Here is a 16,927-nt window from a genome sequence, read left to right as displayed (position 1 = left end):
ACTTACAGAAATAATTATATTGTGGTAATAATTACTGTGCAATGTGCTCTATGAAGTGTCCAAAACTTGAATCCCTTAGTACTTCAAAACCAAGTAAAATTGTGAATAACAACCACAGAATTTCCAATTTGGGGAAAAAAGGCCTGTAGAAAGTCTTCCAATAATGACACAAAATCCTTCTCCTACTGAATGTCCTGGCTCCCTCATGCCCAGGGTAACAGATGGAAATGAAAGTCCAGACCCTGCTGTTGTGCAGTATTCGGTGTACCTGCTGTGCCAAGAGTGCAATTAAACACATTTACTGCTTTCGCACATTTTCTTTATTCATCAAAAACAACATTTCTCTATTTCTTTTTCTCAGATTTGTTCTTAAGTTTATGTTTAACATTGTGCATTTTCACAGTTTCCAATATTTTCCAGTGATGTCCCATTGTCAAGTATATATGTAAATGATCAGTATTTTTTTGCTGCAATATAAATTAGCAGAGGAATCGTCTGAAACCTAAGAACTATCCCACTTCTATTAACCCTTTTCTTTCCAATGGGCCTGCATATTCAATTTCAGTGTTCTCTGTTATAACACCAGTGCAGTGCCTGGTTACAACACCATGAGGACATTTTAAGAAATAAAAAACGTCTTTCACAAGTAACTCTTACAATGGTCAGCAAAGAATTATAGAAAGCAAACTACCACCACAAGGTGGCTGAGATACATCATGGACAGCTCTTGAGTTTGTCATGTCAAGAATAATGAAAAGAGAGAGGGACACTCTGTCAAATAAAAAAAAGAAAATCAGCATCTTTCTCGGAACCGTGCAATGAAAAAATCTCGTACCTCACAACAGTTTCACAGAATTCTTATCAATCATGTTTCCTGTAAGTGTCCAAATTTGTTTCTCGTGACTAGACGCAAAGCCAGTCTTCAGAGTTACTGTACAGCTTGACGCGGCAGGACTTGAGGACAGAATGCCGCTCTCTCTAGAATCACTGCGGATCACAGCTTCACAGGGTGGCAGCGAAAAGGAGCAGTGGCCATGTGTCAGTAATGAGATCCATTGCACAACACTCTTTATAGAACACTTAGGCACCTGCATTCAGACTGATAATCCTTTAAGGTCAAGTGTTCTCACAACATGGTGCTAAAAGCCTAAAAGCAACCAGAAGGCTGTGAAGCAGGGTACTGGATCTGAACGGTTGTGCAACAAGGCAAGCCAGCAGCAGTGGCACCTCTCCAGAAGGCAGGCCACTGCAGCAGTATTCTGTAATCTTCAAATAAAAGATTGCAGGTGGCCTGAAATTCCTGAAAGTGACACCACAGCACCTGTTAGACTGAATCACTTTAAGATTCTGTATTAGATTCCCTCTGTGGGAGCTGGTCTTCACCAGACACAAGTTGTCAGTAATGCTAAAACGGACACCGACTGTCCGTCTTCAACATTCAGAAGCCTGCCACTCCCAAGATATTAAAAACTATCCAACTGAACTGTTTCGAAAGAACATCAACAATGAAATCCAAATGAAGATAATGACCTGGTTTCTCCTACAAGGATGAGATTATTTTTAAAATATTGCGTAAATGAAAGATTTCAGAGGCTCATAAAACTGCTGATCATTAGAAATCAATTCCTTGTACCCATTACACTGTAAAGGACCACAGCATGACACTTCTCCATAAATATCAGTTGTTTTATGTAACAGGACTGCAGCTATTTTTTCAAAAGTGAATTTCTTGACAATTATTTTTACAATAAAGTCTAGTATTCCCTTTCACTCTATTTTCTTCTAATGTTCTTCAATGTATTGGTTTTTCTACAGTGAACATAAAATTGTCCCTTTAGTTTCTCATTGGTTTTGGAATATGGTAATTATTATATCCTGTATTTCTGAGCTAGTATTATCTGTACAACTAATGTTATTATAAGAAACAGGATGAGAGAAGTACATTTTGTATTTTTGATTTTTTGTCTGCAAAATGTCACAGACTGCTTGATCTCACATCTTCACAATGGACTGAGATAAATATTTCCATATTTAATGGAGGGATGTCAACTATGGCGATAAATGTTACTTGTGTCACACTAGATTGTTCGGAAACCAGATACAGTACTTGCTCTTTAAGGTCTCAATTCTCAAAATGGAGCATCATGGAGTTTATGACTAATGTTCTGTTAAATATTCCATGATATCGTTTTGGATAACAGTACTTTGTACCGTGAATGGTATATTGAACTAGCACCTGCAGGCAATTTTTGAAGAGATGGATTTTGACAATTTTGTATTTTAATACCTACAGAGCAACTATTTCTGAAAGCACATAAAGAACGAAAAGTTTTAAATTAGGTGTCACAGAGCCTAGCCTGTTACATTAATTCATGACTGTGATTGTAAGTGGGAACGACAGCACTTTCAGTATCTAATTGAAAAACCTACTGACTTTAAAGATCAGGTTTTCTGCAGTGGACAGAAAAGCAAAGAACACACAGAATTATCCAGCAGCTCTCAAATTTAGGTTCATTAGTTTTTTTTCCCTTAATCATTAAACCTGTAAAAATACAGATCCTTTCCGAAGAGCAAAAATTAGATGGTAAGATGACACTCTAAACACCCCTAAACTGCATCTGCCTGCCTGATTAAAAAATAATGATCGGTCATCATCAGTCTCCATAATAATCGAATGCAACAATGGAGAGTATGCTGTTCATCTGGAATTTGTTCAGGGCATTCCCCTGAATTTTTTTGAGGGCATTCCCAATTGAGAGCCAAATATACCACATACCCACATCAGCACACTCAGTGGCTACATATGGCCAGCACTCAAATTGCCTTTAATTAATTGCTTGAGCCTTCAAGTTAACATAGGCCCGGGATGAAGGGTGTGTCATGACATCATTGTTCCAGAGATGGGGAAGGGGTTCTTTCAGGGAAGAATTTTTTTTTAAAGGAAAATGACACCCCTATAACTCTATCTGGGGGGACACCTGTTCTTACAAAGGGGGGCTTCCTAAGTAGGAATGCTTCTTTAGTGTGAACACTGAATATGATCAATATATAGACCACATATAGTAAATACAATAATTTAATTGTATAACAATTGTACAAAAATTTAATTGTAACTTGGACAAAAGAAAACTTCAAGTGCTGACTTCACTAGTGATTAGCTAGTGAATCACCGTGCAGGTTTTACTTTACAAACCAGACAAATTGGTAATGGTGTTAAAATGACAGAAATATTCTCTATTTGCTTTGAGTTGGTATTTCTGCAAAATATCAATTAATTTCTCTAGGGAAATCATTCTCTTCAGCCTTGAGTACCACAAACAACCATTCAAAGACTCAAACTGACCTCTTTCTCAGTGTTTTGTCATGCTGCATATTCTCCATTCTAACCCAGTAAGAAGCCAGCAGACCCGAGCGAATATTTACCACATTCTATAGTATATTGCAGTTTAGGGATGAGACAGCAGATTCATTGTGAAGCACATGATTTAAAGATATGGTATCCCTCTGCCATGAGCACATTCATTACTAATTGAGATCCTGGGCTGCAGTCAGGAGGGAGTGGCAGAGGAGACAAAAAGCATATCGTACCGCAGGACCTGGCTGTAACTCACCCACTAGTGTGACCACAGCCTGATCACATGCCTATTATTAACGTGTGACCTCTCCTCCCTCTCTAATTTGAAGTGCAACTTGGTTTGAGGGCTTTACTGCTGGGGCACTCTGTTCTCTACAAGCCTGAGTTTGTGCATGCAATCCAACACCATCTGTAATGATATGCAATATCAATGGCAATGCACTCAACTTCAACCCCCAGCTCCACACTGACAAGCACCCCCCTGGTTTGTGTGCATTTTGAAATGACGAGGCTCAGATGATTTTGCAAGCTTTGGTTTATGAAACTTTCCTCACCAGTTTTTAACACTAGTGAGTAACACTTCATCTAGTGCAGAGCTGGAGCTCCTCGATTGCTGGTGCAGGACAAATAACGTTTCCATGTTCTCCTGTATAATTCTCTCAAGTTTATACTTCCATTTGTTAGCAAAGCCTGAGGGTGGGAGTGTGTGACAAACACCCAGACACAGGCCGAATGAGCTGCTGGTATTGTAATTAACAAATGTTTCAGAATTGCAGAGGGGCTTCTAATAACACTTTTGCTCTGCCCCCTCCTGAGAGGTGACGTATGGAAGGGAAATTACAAAAGAAACAGCAGTATGGGAAGGAATTTATTTGATCCCACTCTATTTAGGTTTACAGGATGCTCCTTTTCAACCTGGGGTTTGCCTCTTCCACAGTTTAGTTTCTAATTAAATCAAATGTACCACGCTCTAACTCTGGACCATCCTAAGTCCATCTCAGTACTGTTGCTGTTTTCTGTTTGATTAATGTACCCTGTTCTTTCACAGGACATGAATCACAGCTTATTACACAGTTTCAGAAGTAGTCATCTTTTTAAGGTTCGTTTTTTCAATTTTTTTAAGGTAAGCGTGTGTGATGTGCCTTCGAGGAACCTGGCAGTTTTATTCTGTTAGCTTACAAACTTCACCAAATTAAAGCCATCCTTTAGATCAACACCGTCTCTCTCATCACTTTTGCTCTCCTGAAGAGAACTGGCGACAGAATACTGTTCCTCCTGTTGCAAACTGGCACGATGGAGGTCTGGGGGGGTGTAACTAGGGTCTGTCCCCCAGTGTTTCACACCTTGCCTACAGCAGACCTGTTGCAAAATGCACTCAACATGAACAGTAGTGGTAAGATGCACTTTTAACTGTGCTCTAGTTGTATTTTATTTATGAGCAAGTTTGTATCACAGACTGTTGGACCTACCAGCAGTCTACCAGTCTTTCAGTGGTATGCAGCTCTGAAATGATCAATCTCAGAAACAGATCAAGGTAGTACTCCAATGGTCCTTAGGGAATATACCTCCACACCTACATTTTTAAATGTGATGTTACTCTCCGGGCTACCATTCTGTCATGATGGCTTATTAATAATTTCATTGACTCAGTGCCAGCGACATTATTGGCTCTGAAAGATCTGTTTGCAGATGTAGTGGCAGGAGAGAATATCACAGTACAATTGGAGTTTCTGGTTCTTTTAGGTACTGTACGTCCACAAAATTACTGCATAGCGTAAATACTCAGGTCACAGGTTTCTGTGAGCTTCTAACTGTGACAGCCTAACTAGGGGTTCTTTTTTCTGACAGTTTGTTACATTCTTCCAGGTTTTCTCGAACACTGAATGACAAAAATATTCACTCTTGTAAGACCGGAGTGTCGCTGTGTTAGCTGTGCAGAGCTTCCTGATCTGATAATCAGATTTTGAAAACATGACATTTCCAAGCTGTACCAAAAGTTCCTAAATATTTCTTCAAACAACTTTGTTTATTCACTTGTTTTTTCTGGGGGTAGCTGCCGGCTCGCCAGGAGAGAGGGCATGTTGATTGGGTGAGGGTCTTGCCAGACCCCCTCCCAGAGTCACTCTGGGATGGACAGTGCATCAGACAGCGTTTAAGGCAAAAGTCCGCAATGAAAAGCAATGCAAACGTAAGGCAGCATGGATTTGACGTCTCGCACTTTAAAAAAGTATTGCATGTTCCTTTATGCAAAACAACGTTTTTCTCTTTGTTCCTCCCCCCTCCAGCTTTGGAGCAAATATACATTTTTTTTTCTGTATGAAAAAATTCTGTAATCCCCCCCCACCCTTCCTATCCCAGAAAAAAAGTTTAAAAAAGGTATGTGCATGTGAGTATATGTGTATATTTGTATATACACATATGCATTCTCGTATAATGTTCAAAAAATGCCAAGCAAAAAAAAAAAACTTCTAGCTGTTTTTGCAATGATTTCATTTAGCACAGTGATACCCGACCCAGTTTAAAGGTAGAATGGTTGCACTTGTTTAGTCCAGGAGACGTCCATAGCTTTGCCACTTGGGGGTGTCTTGTTATATCTTTTACTCATTGTTTTTGATGTAAAAAAAGATGAAGGAAGAAAAGCCGCCCCCCCCGTGCCAGGCGGGTCAGTATTTCGGAGGTATAACAACCACAGGCTCCCCGGTTTTTGGCCTCCACATCAGGACCTGCGCGTCGTTGGCATTGGGCTTCACCATGGCGTTGGGCGGGATGGGCTCGTTCCTGGCCAGGACCTGGGGCTGCTCCTGGGCGGTGGGCTCCAGCAGTTTGGCACGCTGGCCCAGGGGCTTGCCGGGGTCGATCTCGATGTGCAGCTGCATCCTCCACTTGATGGTCTGCAGAACGACGGTCTCCCCGCTGGCCTGGTTGATGGCCACCAGCCAGGTGATGAAGCTCTGGTCCCTGCGGATGCTGGTCAGCTGGGGCAGGTTGCTGTCGCTCACAGGCACACCCCAGGTCACGCTGGGGTAGAAGTTGTCGTTCATTCTGACCGTGAACTTCGTGTCCTTCTTGGTGGGGCCGACGATGGTGCAGGTCTCCGTCGTATTGCCGTACCAGGGGTAGTTCACCCCATCAGAGTCACTTATTGCTTGCATTTTACCATCCCTTAAATCAGGGAGCTCCCAGCTAGACCTAAAACAAAACGCACCAATTAATAAATCAGCGCATCCACACGTAACAACACTGCAACAGTGCTAGTTTTGACAGTTTCCTCTCTTTATAGTAAAACAAGTCTGTAGTGGCTTCTACAGCAGTTTTGTTTGAAACAAACAATCTAGACAGCTCTGTATTCTGTAGTGCAAAAAGCAGATTTTTTGCATTACCAACATATTCAGGGGAACAAATGTGACTTGTCATTGTTACTGACAGGGGATAAGTGATATTCTTGACAAGGAACACCTGACAATGAGTCAAATAGATCTGTTTAGTGAATGTGATTGGTTAGGTGCTATAACATTTCTTATTGGCTCATCATTACCTTGAGTTTCTGAGATCATATCATTGAAGATTCTGAACACTTACTGATCAAAAACTTTTTTTCGCACAATAACTAAACTATAGGAAAAATAGTCAAAATTATTAGAATGGTTGAAAACGTTAATGGAGGCTTTGAGCCAACTGGTGATGCTTATAACATATGTTAATTCCCGAATTTGCCTAAAATATCCAAGGCTCTTGCACAGCACTGTACATATTTAGAACTAAGTAAGAACATTTTCCAGCAGGAAAATGTGTTCCCACCTAACAAGAAAAAATATTTCACCTGTTTAACCTATACTGGCTTAATCTTAATTCTGACAGAATTGATTCTCATTCTTTATAACCCATGCACCTGTTTGTGTTAAAAATAAACATCAAAGGATAGCACTGGTACCACATGAGGCCTGCATCCTGTTCAGAAAACCCTGCAGTTCCAGTCTCTCAGTTGTAGTAAGATTTGTTTAGACGCACCTATGAACTGGTTTTGAAAAGTAAATCCATCATTCATCTACTTTATCCAATTCAGGGTAGCGGGGGAGCCAGAGCCCATCCCAGCGAGCAAAGGGGACAGGGCAGGGTACGGCCTGGATGGGACGCCAGTCCATCACGCAGACACACTCTCACACCAGGGCCAGTTTTCCCAGACGGCAATTAATCCACCAGTATGTCTGTGGACTGTGGGAGGAAACCCTCATGAACATGGGGAGAAGATACAACTCCATGTACGTGGCACCCTAAGAACTGAGCCCAGAGCCCCAGCGCTGCGATGCAGTAATGCTGACCACTCATTTTTTCCACAAAAAATATTTCAATTGCCAATTATTTTCTTTTAAATAACCCCGTCCAATTTAGATTCTCCACAGTTTAATGGGCTTGGGTTTAAAGCAGCTCTCCAACCAGCACAGGAAACACAAAATCCAGTAACCCTTCCTTGTGCTTGTGAGAGTCATCTGCCATTTTTCACTTCACAGGCCCCACAGATACCACGGTGGAGTCAGTATCTCACAGATACTGGACGTTCACAGACACAAGTCACAGGGGCGCTGCTGAAAATACCGTGACTGGTTGAAACGCAACAAAACCCCCGACAGTCATGTACCACGCCTTGAGGAATCCTGGTCACAGTCAGATAATGGGTTTGCCCCCACTCAAACTGACACTGTCCAGACTCTTGGGCAAATGGTCCTGTCTTAACTGGCATCAAACACTGCAGGACTGAGTAAGTGCTGCTCTGACAATAATACAGTATGTTTGTTCCCTGCACTTGGATATTGAATACAAGGGGGTCTTTATACTGTCTACCAAGATGTAAGAGTCAGCAAATCCTATAAATACAATGTGAAGTGTTAGTATGGACAGACTACATTGTACATGACTATTTATTTAGAGAAGATTAAGCTGCAACCTGGCCATGAAAAGACTCCGGTACAGCAGAACACATTTGTGTATATCTTTACAGTAAGCACTGATGGAATATGTACTGTAAGATGCAGCGTTTTCTTCTTTATTACGGGCACATAAAAGCACAAGAAGATGAAGTATGCATCTCTTTGTAGTTCTGTCTCCTTCTTTCTCATTTCTCTCAATCACTTCCCTGCCACTCTTCATTTCAGAGACACAGAAGAGTTTCTCCAGAGGGAAATTCGAGTCCAGGCTACTGGAGCTGAATCTATTAAGAACCGTGGTAACAGGTACTCTGCTGGGAAATTTGACATTTCTGAGAATATCCCTATCTTGAATTGTTCCAGGCTTTTTAATTTAGACCTTGGCACTTTCTCCACAGCCATTCTCTAACCTTCATTGGGTACTAATCCAGAAACCATTGCTGAGCTCATTAGAGCAGTTTCAAACATCTCGTTCTAGCTGACCATGGCTGTGTCATGGCGTAGGACAAATGCAATTAGTTTTGATTAAGAAACCAAACGTTCATGTTATTTTTCCCCCTAAATTTGTCTCATTTACAGTTTGGAACATGTTCTGATAGGTCCACTTCGCAGTCATTACAGAGTTCAGAGTTATTTTTCCTTCAAATACAGCCAGAATGTGCTCCAGTCATGCAGCTCAAGTAGCTAATTCCTCGACTGATGTCTGGATAAGAAGAAAAATCATGACTGAAATAAAGGCAAACATTCACAGGCAACTATAAATGATGAAATAACAGCACAGTTATGAAAATAACAGCACACTAGCAGGATTGATATTGATTTCTACCTGCTAGTGATCACTTAGACACAGTTCACTGAGGATATAAAATACCATGTCTGATGCTCTTGAGCAAAACAAGAGATACTGGAAGTCAGTGAGGAAAAAAGCTTTCAAAGATAAAACAGATACAAATAAATCCAGCCATTTTATTTATAAGGTGTGTAAAAATATATTAGAAAGCAGAAATGCAACTCTATATTTCCATTATATATATATGTATATATGTATAAATATTGCATAGTATAAACATGCTAAATGCTAATTAAACCTCTCTTTTATTTGGGCTGATTATACTGATAGTTACACAAACTAAGATCTAAAAGTGAAACCAAAAACTTTGCTAGAAGTGGAGTTCAAAGCTACTTTATATTGAACAATTTAATGAATGTGTTCATTTCTTTTTAATGTATGGGATTGGTCTTCATTTTATAAGTAGGTTTTGGACAGAAACATCTATGAAAATAAAACTCCTATACTGGTTTGCTTTTCCTTGGCATGTACCTTGCCTGTTTTTTCGCTCATATCCCTCCTAGCAGGCTGATAGAAAAGGGAGAAAACCTCAGAAACCACCAGGCAGCCCCCATCCACACTGTTTTTAATCTATTCTACATCTTTCCAGATCAGGCACCCCCGGAGAGAGGACATCAGCCAGGGAGAGAGCCTGGTTTGAGTCCCAGTGGGTGTGTTATTACACAGACGAAGTCAGATACAGGTACAGACAAACATGGATCCAGCAGCTGCAGAGCTCACAGGCTCAATCACAAGCTCCGGTCAGTGAGCCGCACGCTTGCAGGCAGAGGAGAATTATGCATTCAGCAGGAGACTGCGCTGAGAACGTGCCTTGATGTTTCAGAAAGAAACCTACTTCATACAGCGGCGCCTCTAAGTTAAATAATAAACAAGGAGTGAGGACGTGAGGACCATGGTGAAGCCTGAATTGCTGATCCACCAGAACTAAAAGATTTATACATTTCTGTTCTCAGCTGCATTTCTGCCAATTCAAACTTGCAATCTGGTCTTCTGTATCTCCTTAATTAGTCTTCTTAGAGGGGTAATTATAAGTTAATACTGAAGCGTAAATGGCTATGCTCTGATATAATCACGCACAGACTAATTTCTGAATGAGTAGTAGTTCAGGTGGGTAGCTGCGTCAGCATGCGTAGGCTGCAAAGGAACAAGTAATAGGTTTATTCCATGCTGAAAAAAAGAAGAAAGAGAACACAACATTTTGGCCGTGGAGCCTTCTTCAGGTGTGATTTCTGAATGAGCTGCTTTTTCATGCTGCTACAGTCATCACTTGGACAAGTGGACTTGAAGTGGATTAATTGTACAGTACACTGCCGAGCTAAAATTTACCCGAGAAAAAACAAAAGCAGAACTGCACCACAAGCACCTTTAATGGGTTCATATTAAAATGTATATGACATGTGCTGTATAGCTTTTATACACTACACTTAATTACAGTAGGGGCACTGGACAAAAACACTGCAACAGCAAATCTTCAAAACCATAATTCATTTTAATTCCCGTTTAAATTTCATAAACTGAACTCCTCTGAAACGTCCCTGGCCTTCTGCAGTCTGGCTTAACAAGCTTGACTTTCAAGTCGAGGGGAGGTGTGTGCTGTTTTGTGCCATAAAGGAAACAATTCCAGGAAATGCATAAACAGCAAAGAGGGCTCACTGGGGCTTGAAAAAGGTATATGCACAAAACAGGCAAATGCAGAAAAGCAACTCTGATACCACATACTGTATATCATGTACAGTACATACTGTACCACATACTGTATATTTGTGTGTGGCTAACTGGGTAGCCTAATTAGTTTGTTTTCCAGGTTATTTAAACAAAACGAGTAAAACTAGTAGTGATCAAACTAGTGAGTATTTCCCACACCACGTTACTTGTTCAATCCCCCTGCTCATTAACAGAACCCTCTTGAACATCATACCCTTTCTTCTCCCACACAGCCACCAATTAATAATTAATAATCTACCTCAAAGGAGGAAAGCAGCTCTCGGATGACCAAATAGGGTGCAACCTTTTTGTACATAGGCCTTGCTTGACAAGATCAAATTCTGCCGGCACAGGAGAATTACAAGAGGGAAAAAAGAATAATATATTTTACTGTACAGTATATCTTATAAGTTGACTGGCTGACTGTCCCATAACTGCAAATACTGGTTATCAGCAGAAAATCTTAGCGTCAGAGAATGAAAACATGTCAAACAAGAGGCATTGAATTCTGTGGCGCTGTAAACAGGACAAATGAAAGGACAAACTATCACTGCTTTCTGAACAGCTAACATGTTCAGCGTTTCAGAGGCTCGGGGTTTGTAGATACAGTGGCTTTCTCACTTTCCCACTGAACACCTGTGAAGCACTCTGGATAGTGTCACTGAAACACCTGTCAATAATGCTGGGCTGTGTCTTTTCTGCCAGATATTCTGTAACTACAACTGTTTTATCATGAGCAGGGAGCCACAGTCTAACCTGGCAGACTCAGGGTGCATGCCATGATGAGGCACCGATCTCCCACATGTGGCACGACTTAGAGACGCCAATTAATCTGGACAGCATCATGTCTGTGGACTATGGGAGAAAACTGGAGCAGCACAAAACTAGCCAATATACAGCATGCACCATGCAGACTCCACACAGAAGGCACCTGATGCTGGAATCAAGCCCAAGGCTCTCCTATTCCCTACACAAAATCCCCACTTAGCCGAGTTTAAACAAGTTGTGATTGTGCAATGGTTAAGGTAAATAGGAGGTCAACAAGGGTTTCCCAGCTCACATACCAGCTCTGCCACTGACTCATCCAGAATTTCCCTGAGCTAGTGAACCTCCCTGCAGTGTCATTCTCATGAATATTAGAAACCACTAACTTATTATAGGCCCCTAGAAATCCCTAGTCCTTTAAGAATATACAGTTGTTGTTGTTTTGCCAGTAGTACTTCTAGTCCCAAACAAGAAAACCAATATTCACAATTATCTCTCTATTCTAACACATTTCCTTTATGGCTGATGTCTCCTTTTCAGGTTATTATCTGGTGAAATCGAGTGGCACAGTCTGCATTCAGACCTGTAATCTTTATGCGTGAAGGTACTCCAGACAGGACCTCACTCAATAAGCAGCTCTGGAGTCCCGACGTTTCCTGCCGTTTGCTTTCCCCATGCACTTTAATGCTTTGAGTGATTTCAGCCAATTAGAATTGCCATTACTTAAAAAATTACTTAGAAAGTTTTTTTTGGAGCCATTTACATTTCTCTCATTTCTTCACAGAAGACTCCATCATCTCCTAACAATCAATTGGCCAAAGTGGTCTGTTGGGAGAAGCAGTTAATCTTCATAAAAAGCGCTTCAATTGGTCTCCTGTATCATTATGCCCTTGACAAGGCATTCTGAGTTTCCTCAGAACAGAAGGTAAGACAGTACCGTGCCTACCACCAGCCTTCAAGCTCTCAATCACAGGAGTAAAAGCAGCTAGTCAGCAATTAATATTTCAGCCTCTGGGCTCAGTATTTTCAGCCTGTCGTCTTCTCTGAGGGCGTGAGTCCAAACCACGAGCCAGATACAGGCAGGCGGCTTGAAATGTCTGCTCTGTGGCCTATCTTGGTACAGAAAGTTAAGGATACCACACCACAACAAGCAGCCTGTTTCCCAACTACACAACATGACCTTTTAACTGCAATGCAATGGCAACTTCCTCTGAGTTTGCTAGTATAACTGCGCAGTAACACTAGGCCTGTTGTGGATGGCGATGTCACCCCCTTAAGACTCATTTCAGCAACAGCCATCTAAATTTCGGGGTGTGCTGTTAACCTTTACTCCATGTGAATAAAGCCCAGGGGAAATGTTTGGATTTATACTCTTGGTACTGTATGTTCAAGCTAGAACTCAAACACAGTGGAAAGGAAGAGAAAAAAATTGTTGCTTAAAAGTATTCATCTAGAAAGCAGAAAGGTGAAATCTCTTCAGCTTGCTTCCCAAGAGTTTTTTTTTGACAAATTGGTAAAGATAGCAAGTGTCAGAAATGAATAATTTAAGTTTATTTTTTGTTACGTTGGCTATAATAGCTTATTTAAGGAATTAATTTATTTGTTGAACTGACCTTTCAGATAAACCATAAGTGACTTTCACAATACAGATTCATTTCCTTCATTCTGTTGGGATCAAAGGCATCCCTGTAGCACATGATAGAGGACAGCATACCACAGAAAGACCAATCAGCCTCTTGAGGAAAAGGTCTTATCATACGGAACATTTTATTCTTTTGCAGACATACTTGTGTGTTCCTATGTCATTTTTTGCACTAATGAATAAAACCAATCAACGAAACAAAACCTACCTCTGATTATTATTAAACACACTGTCCACCTAGTTAATCCTTTCTAAATCTAAATTAAACTCATCAGGTACTTAAAATTCACATTTAAATGTTGAAACTGACAAAATCCCCACCAGTGCCAAAACATAGCTTGTCTTATGTAAATCTCCAGCTAAAACCATTAAGGAATTTTTACGCTTTTGTTATCTACTTTCTTGTTAAAAGGCAACGCGAAGTACAGGCCTTCCTCTGCAGCGCCGACGACTGCTGACATCCTGAATTTAGCACCTCACAGGCGGGCCGAAAATAACCCCATTCTCTCAGAGGGGCACACCGCCGGCGACGCCGCTTCACAGGTTGGGGCTCAATTTCCAAGAAAGGGAAAAAGACCTTCTGCTGTTGTTATTATTACCGCACATTCTTCAGCGAACATGTTACTTCAAAACGCGCCATGTGCCAGAAAAACAGCGACAAACTCCATGTAATTAATTCATCCTGAAATAAATAAATAAATTCAAGCTCTGAAGCCAGCGTTAAATTAAAACTACTGTTCCTATGTCTGTTTTCATTGATATTTTTTATCAGTAGGGTGAAGCAGCAGCAGTAGGAGAGGACCAGAAGTCGTGGTAGTAGTATTATTTATGAGACGGCCGGTACGTTAGCAGTGGTAGTAATACAATTATGATTTTAAGGCTGAGTGAAATATGTGCACTGAAATGAAATATTCATATTGTAGACTTACTGGTAGCTGAGCAGTCTTAAAACAGTTCTGCTTGCTTTTACAGCACCGGTCTTGCTACTCCAAAGTTTAGGTATAAACCTAAAGGTCGCTTCTGTTGCACGACGCACCTTCCTTGCGCGTACTGTCAAACCACACAGGAACACCGGGGCGCGACCTTCTCCCTCGCCGTGCAGAAACTAGAAACTTCTGAAGTTTCAAAAGTGGGTAAGGGGGGTTTGAAGTAAGATAAAGCATAAACGTTTACTTCACTCCATACAGTCTTCATTCAATCAACATAACTGTAATTGTTTATATAATAAGGCATGGAATAATGTTATCTGATTTGCGTCTTTTCACTAATTCATACAGGCTGTATAGGATGTCAAAAGATTCTTAAACGGGTTTTTTTAGATGCAGCAGCCTGAGCTGAGCATTTTCAATTTCGAGTTTTTATGCAGTAAAGCCTTTCTTAGAGGTCGCACAGAAACGTGCTTTTATGGGGCTGCAGTCACTCCTGATTATCAAAGCGCGGCCTACAGTATGTATGTATTTCTTACAGAAACGAGTCTCTTCTAGATGGTCCCGATAATGCACTGTGCAGTCTGATAGTCTGATAATGCGTGAACATCAGCTGGCGTGTTAAGGCGGTACTCACATTCCTGTACTCCCGTATTTATTGTAAAACTCCATGTGGTTGCACGCTTGGATCCAGCCCACGGTCCAGGTCTCCTTAGCAGCGATGGGCGGCACCAGTACCCGGGCCGAAGCTCGGAAGTGCGGGGTTCTGTACCGCAGAACCACTCCAGAGGACTCGTCGATGCTGGTGGGATTTGGGTCTATGGTGGAGTTTACTTCAAGAACGGCGATGCTCTCTCGGAAACTTTTGGGCTTACACCTGATACTCTGGATACAGCCCATTGCATTTACTATCGCAAGAATTAACAGGAACGTCCAGCTTTCTGGAGGCAAGAGGCGCATGGAAGAGATTATATTCACAGTGATTCAGCCTCGCGTTTCGCTTTAGTATCCACTCAAGGAAAGTTTTGTTTTAAAAAAAGGTCTTCATGGCACATACTGTAGCCTAGCGTGATCGCAGTGGTTAGATATCCTGTTGCAGTTTCAAATTTGTACCAATCTTTTCAAATATCCACTCCCGGGTTGGTGCACACGCTCTGCACAAGAGCTAAATCAGTAGGTATTTACTGGGCGGCTGAGGAGGTCCGGCTTTTGTAAAAATAATACTCATGTTCTGGTTATCAGTGGCATTTCTTAGAAAAATACAAACAACTTAGTTTACTTCTCTGAAGCAGGTTTCCGTTTCTTATAGCGTCCTTCGTCCATTGCCGCAGAGAAGAGCGGAGATCAGTAGTTTCTGTGCAGGCCCGCAGGCATGTCCCAGATGAGCTCGGGTTCGCTGTGCCTTAATCAACAGAGTTACACCGAGAGCTGCAGTCACGCCTTTCGTTAACGTACCGGTGGATTAAAATAAAATTGCTAAGTGATAGTGATTGACAGAGCTAGACTGATCTACATGCTCTGTTGCATAAAATAAAACTGAAGTCGATTATCTGCAACTTTGCAATCTGTAGTCGTTTGATAAACGATCTTTCCGCCAAGAGCTTGAAGTTCCTACCTCAAGTTTCAGCACCCTTATACGGGCTGCCCGTTTTTTTTTTCTTACTTTCGATATAGTTTCCTTAAAAGACGGGGGGAGAGGATGTGAAAGCGATTTGAGCTACGTTTGCATGTTTCTGCTTGTGAAAGAGAGCGGAATCAATACTTTGATCCACGTCTTCATTATGTAATAATTAGACTGATGACATCTCATGCCTTCAGGCTAAGATTAATAGACTTAGCGTTGCAAGGGTTAAAGCAATATCGCTTAAATAAACCTGCATACATATACATAGCTGTGAAAATAATATAAAATATATCAAAACCTCTTACATATTGTATAAGTCATTGCATCGCAGATTACATTCTCAAAAATAAATTACATTATACCCGCTCTTCGAATTTAACAGAAAGTTCGGATTTGCTTTGCATTGTCAAAAACCCCGGCGAAAAAAATAGCTCAGGCTAGGACAGTTGGTGGTTTTTGGGTTGCCTGAATTCATTATACAATAATGTAATCCTCAATGTAACGGTTTAGTCCTGCATCGTTTACGTTCAAATTCCATAACAGGAAAAGATATATATTTTCGGTGCTTTGCCCCCTTTTTTTCACAAAACCTCTATTCGCAGACGCTTAGAAATAAAAGAGACATGACACGTGCCGGATACTTCAGGCTGTGTTTTGTTCTCAGATAGTAGCGCTAGAATCAAAGACAGTAGCGTGCACTGTTCCAGCCAAATGCATTGTCTGACGGACATCAATTCCTCCGCTTTCGTACTATGGTACTCATAGCCTTCGCAAGGTACAGCTGAAAATCCCCGTGTCTCCTGACAGTATATTGCAGCGTCCCGTCGAGATGTCATCAACTCTAATTGATTTCGCCGCACAATGTGCGCTGTAGCGTCCAAAGGCAACCAGGTCAACTTTCTCTGCACTTGTCTTCTCCAGCCCTAATGCTGACAGGAGGACTTTTGCGGGGAAATGGAATCCTGCAGAGCAGCCTCCCCTGTCGCCCCGCGTCCCTGCCAGTGATATCCCGGACACGGATCCCGGACAGCCCCTTTTCCCCCCTGCCCTCGTCCCGGCACGACCAGCGCTCGCTGCCCCCTCCTGCAGCTCTGCCTCCCGGCGGCTCGGGCTGCAGCGCTTTTATCCGAACGGCTTGG

General features: G+C 41.6%; 1 protein-coding gene and 1 long non-coding RNA gene across 2 annotated transcripts; one reads left to right on the top strand and one right to left on the bottom strand.

The window, feature by feature from the left end:
- Positions 1-297: 297 nt before the first annotated feature.
- On the bottom strand, positions 298-16,891 carry fam78ab (family with sequence similarity 78 member Ab). The gene is made up of 2 exons (XM_088614705.1): positions 14,802-16,891; positions 298-6,544 (listed from the first exon to the last, which is right to left on the bottom strand). Exons 1-2 carry the CDS (start codon positions 15,122-15,124, stop codon positions 6,019-6,021), a joined length of 849 nt encoding a protein of 282 aa, XP_088470831.1. The 5' UTR covers positions 15,125-16,891; the 3' UTR covers positions 298-6,018.
- LOC148644167 (uncharacterized) lies at positions 11,483-13,943 on the top strand. Its single transcript, XR_015928805.1, has 2 exons — positions 11,483-12,521; positions 13,651-13,943. It is a non-coding gene; the product is annotated as an uncharacterized LOC148644167 (long non-coding RNA).
- Positions 16,892-16,927: the final 36 nt, after the last annotated feature.

This window comes from Lepisosteus platostomus, chromosome 21 (genome assembly GCF_059453375.1).
Source record: "Lepisosteus platostomus isolate fLepPlt1 chromosome 21, fLepPlt1.hap1, whole genome shotgun sequence".
In the NCBI taxonomy this organism is placed as follows: Eukaryota; Metazoa; Chordata; class Actinopteri; order Semionotiformes; family Lepisosteidae; genus Lepisosteus; species Lepisosteus platostomus.
This window is presented reverse-complemented; position numbering and strand designations above follow the sequence as displayed.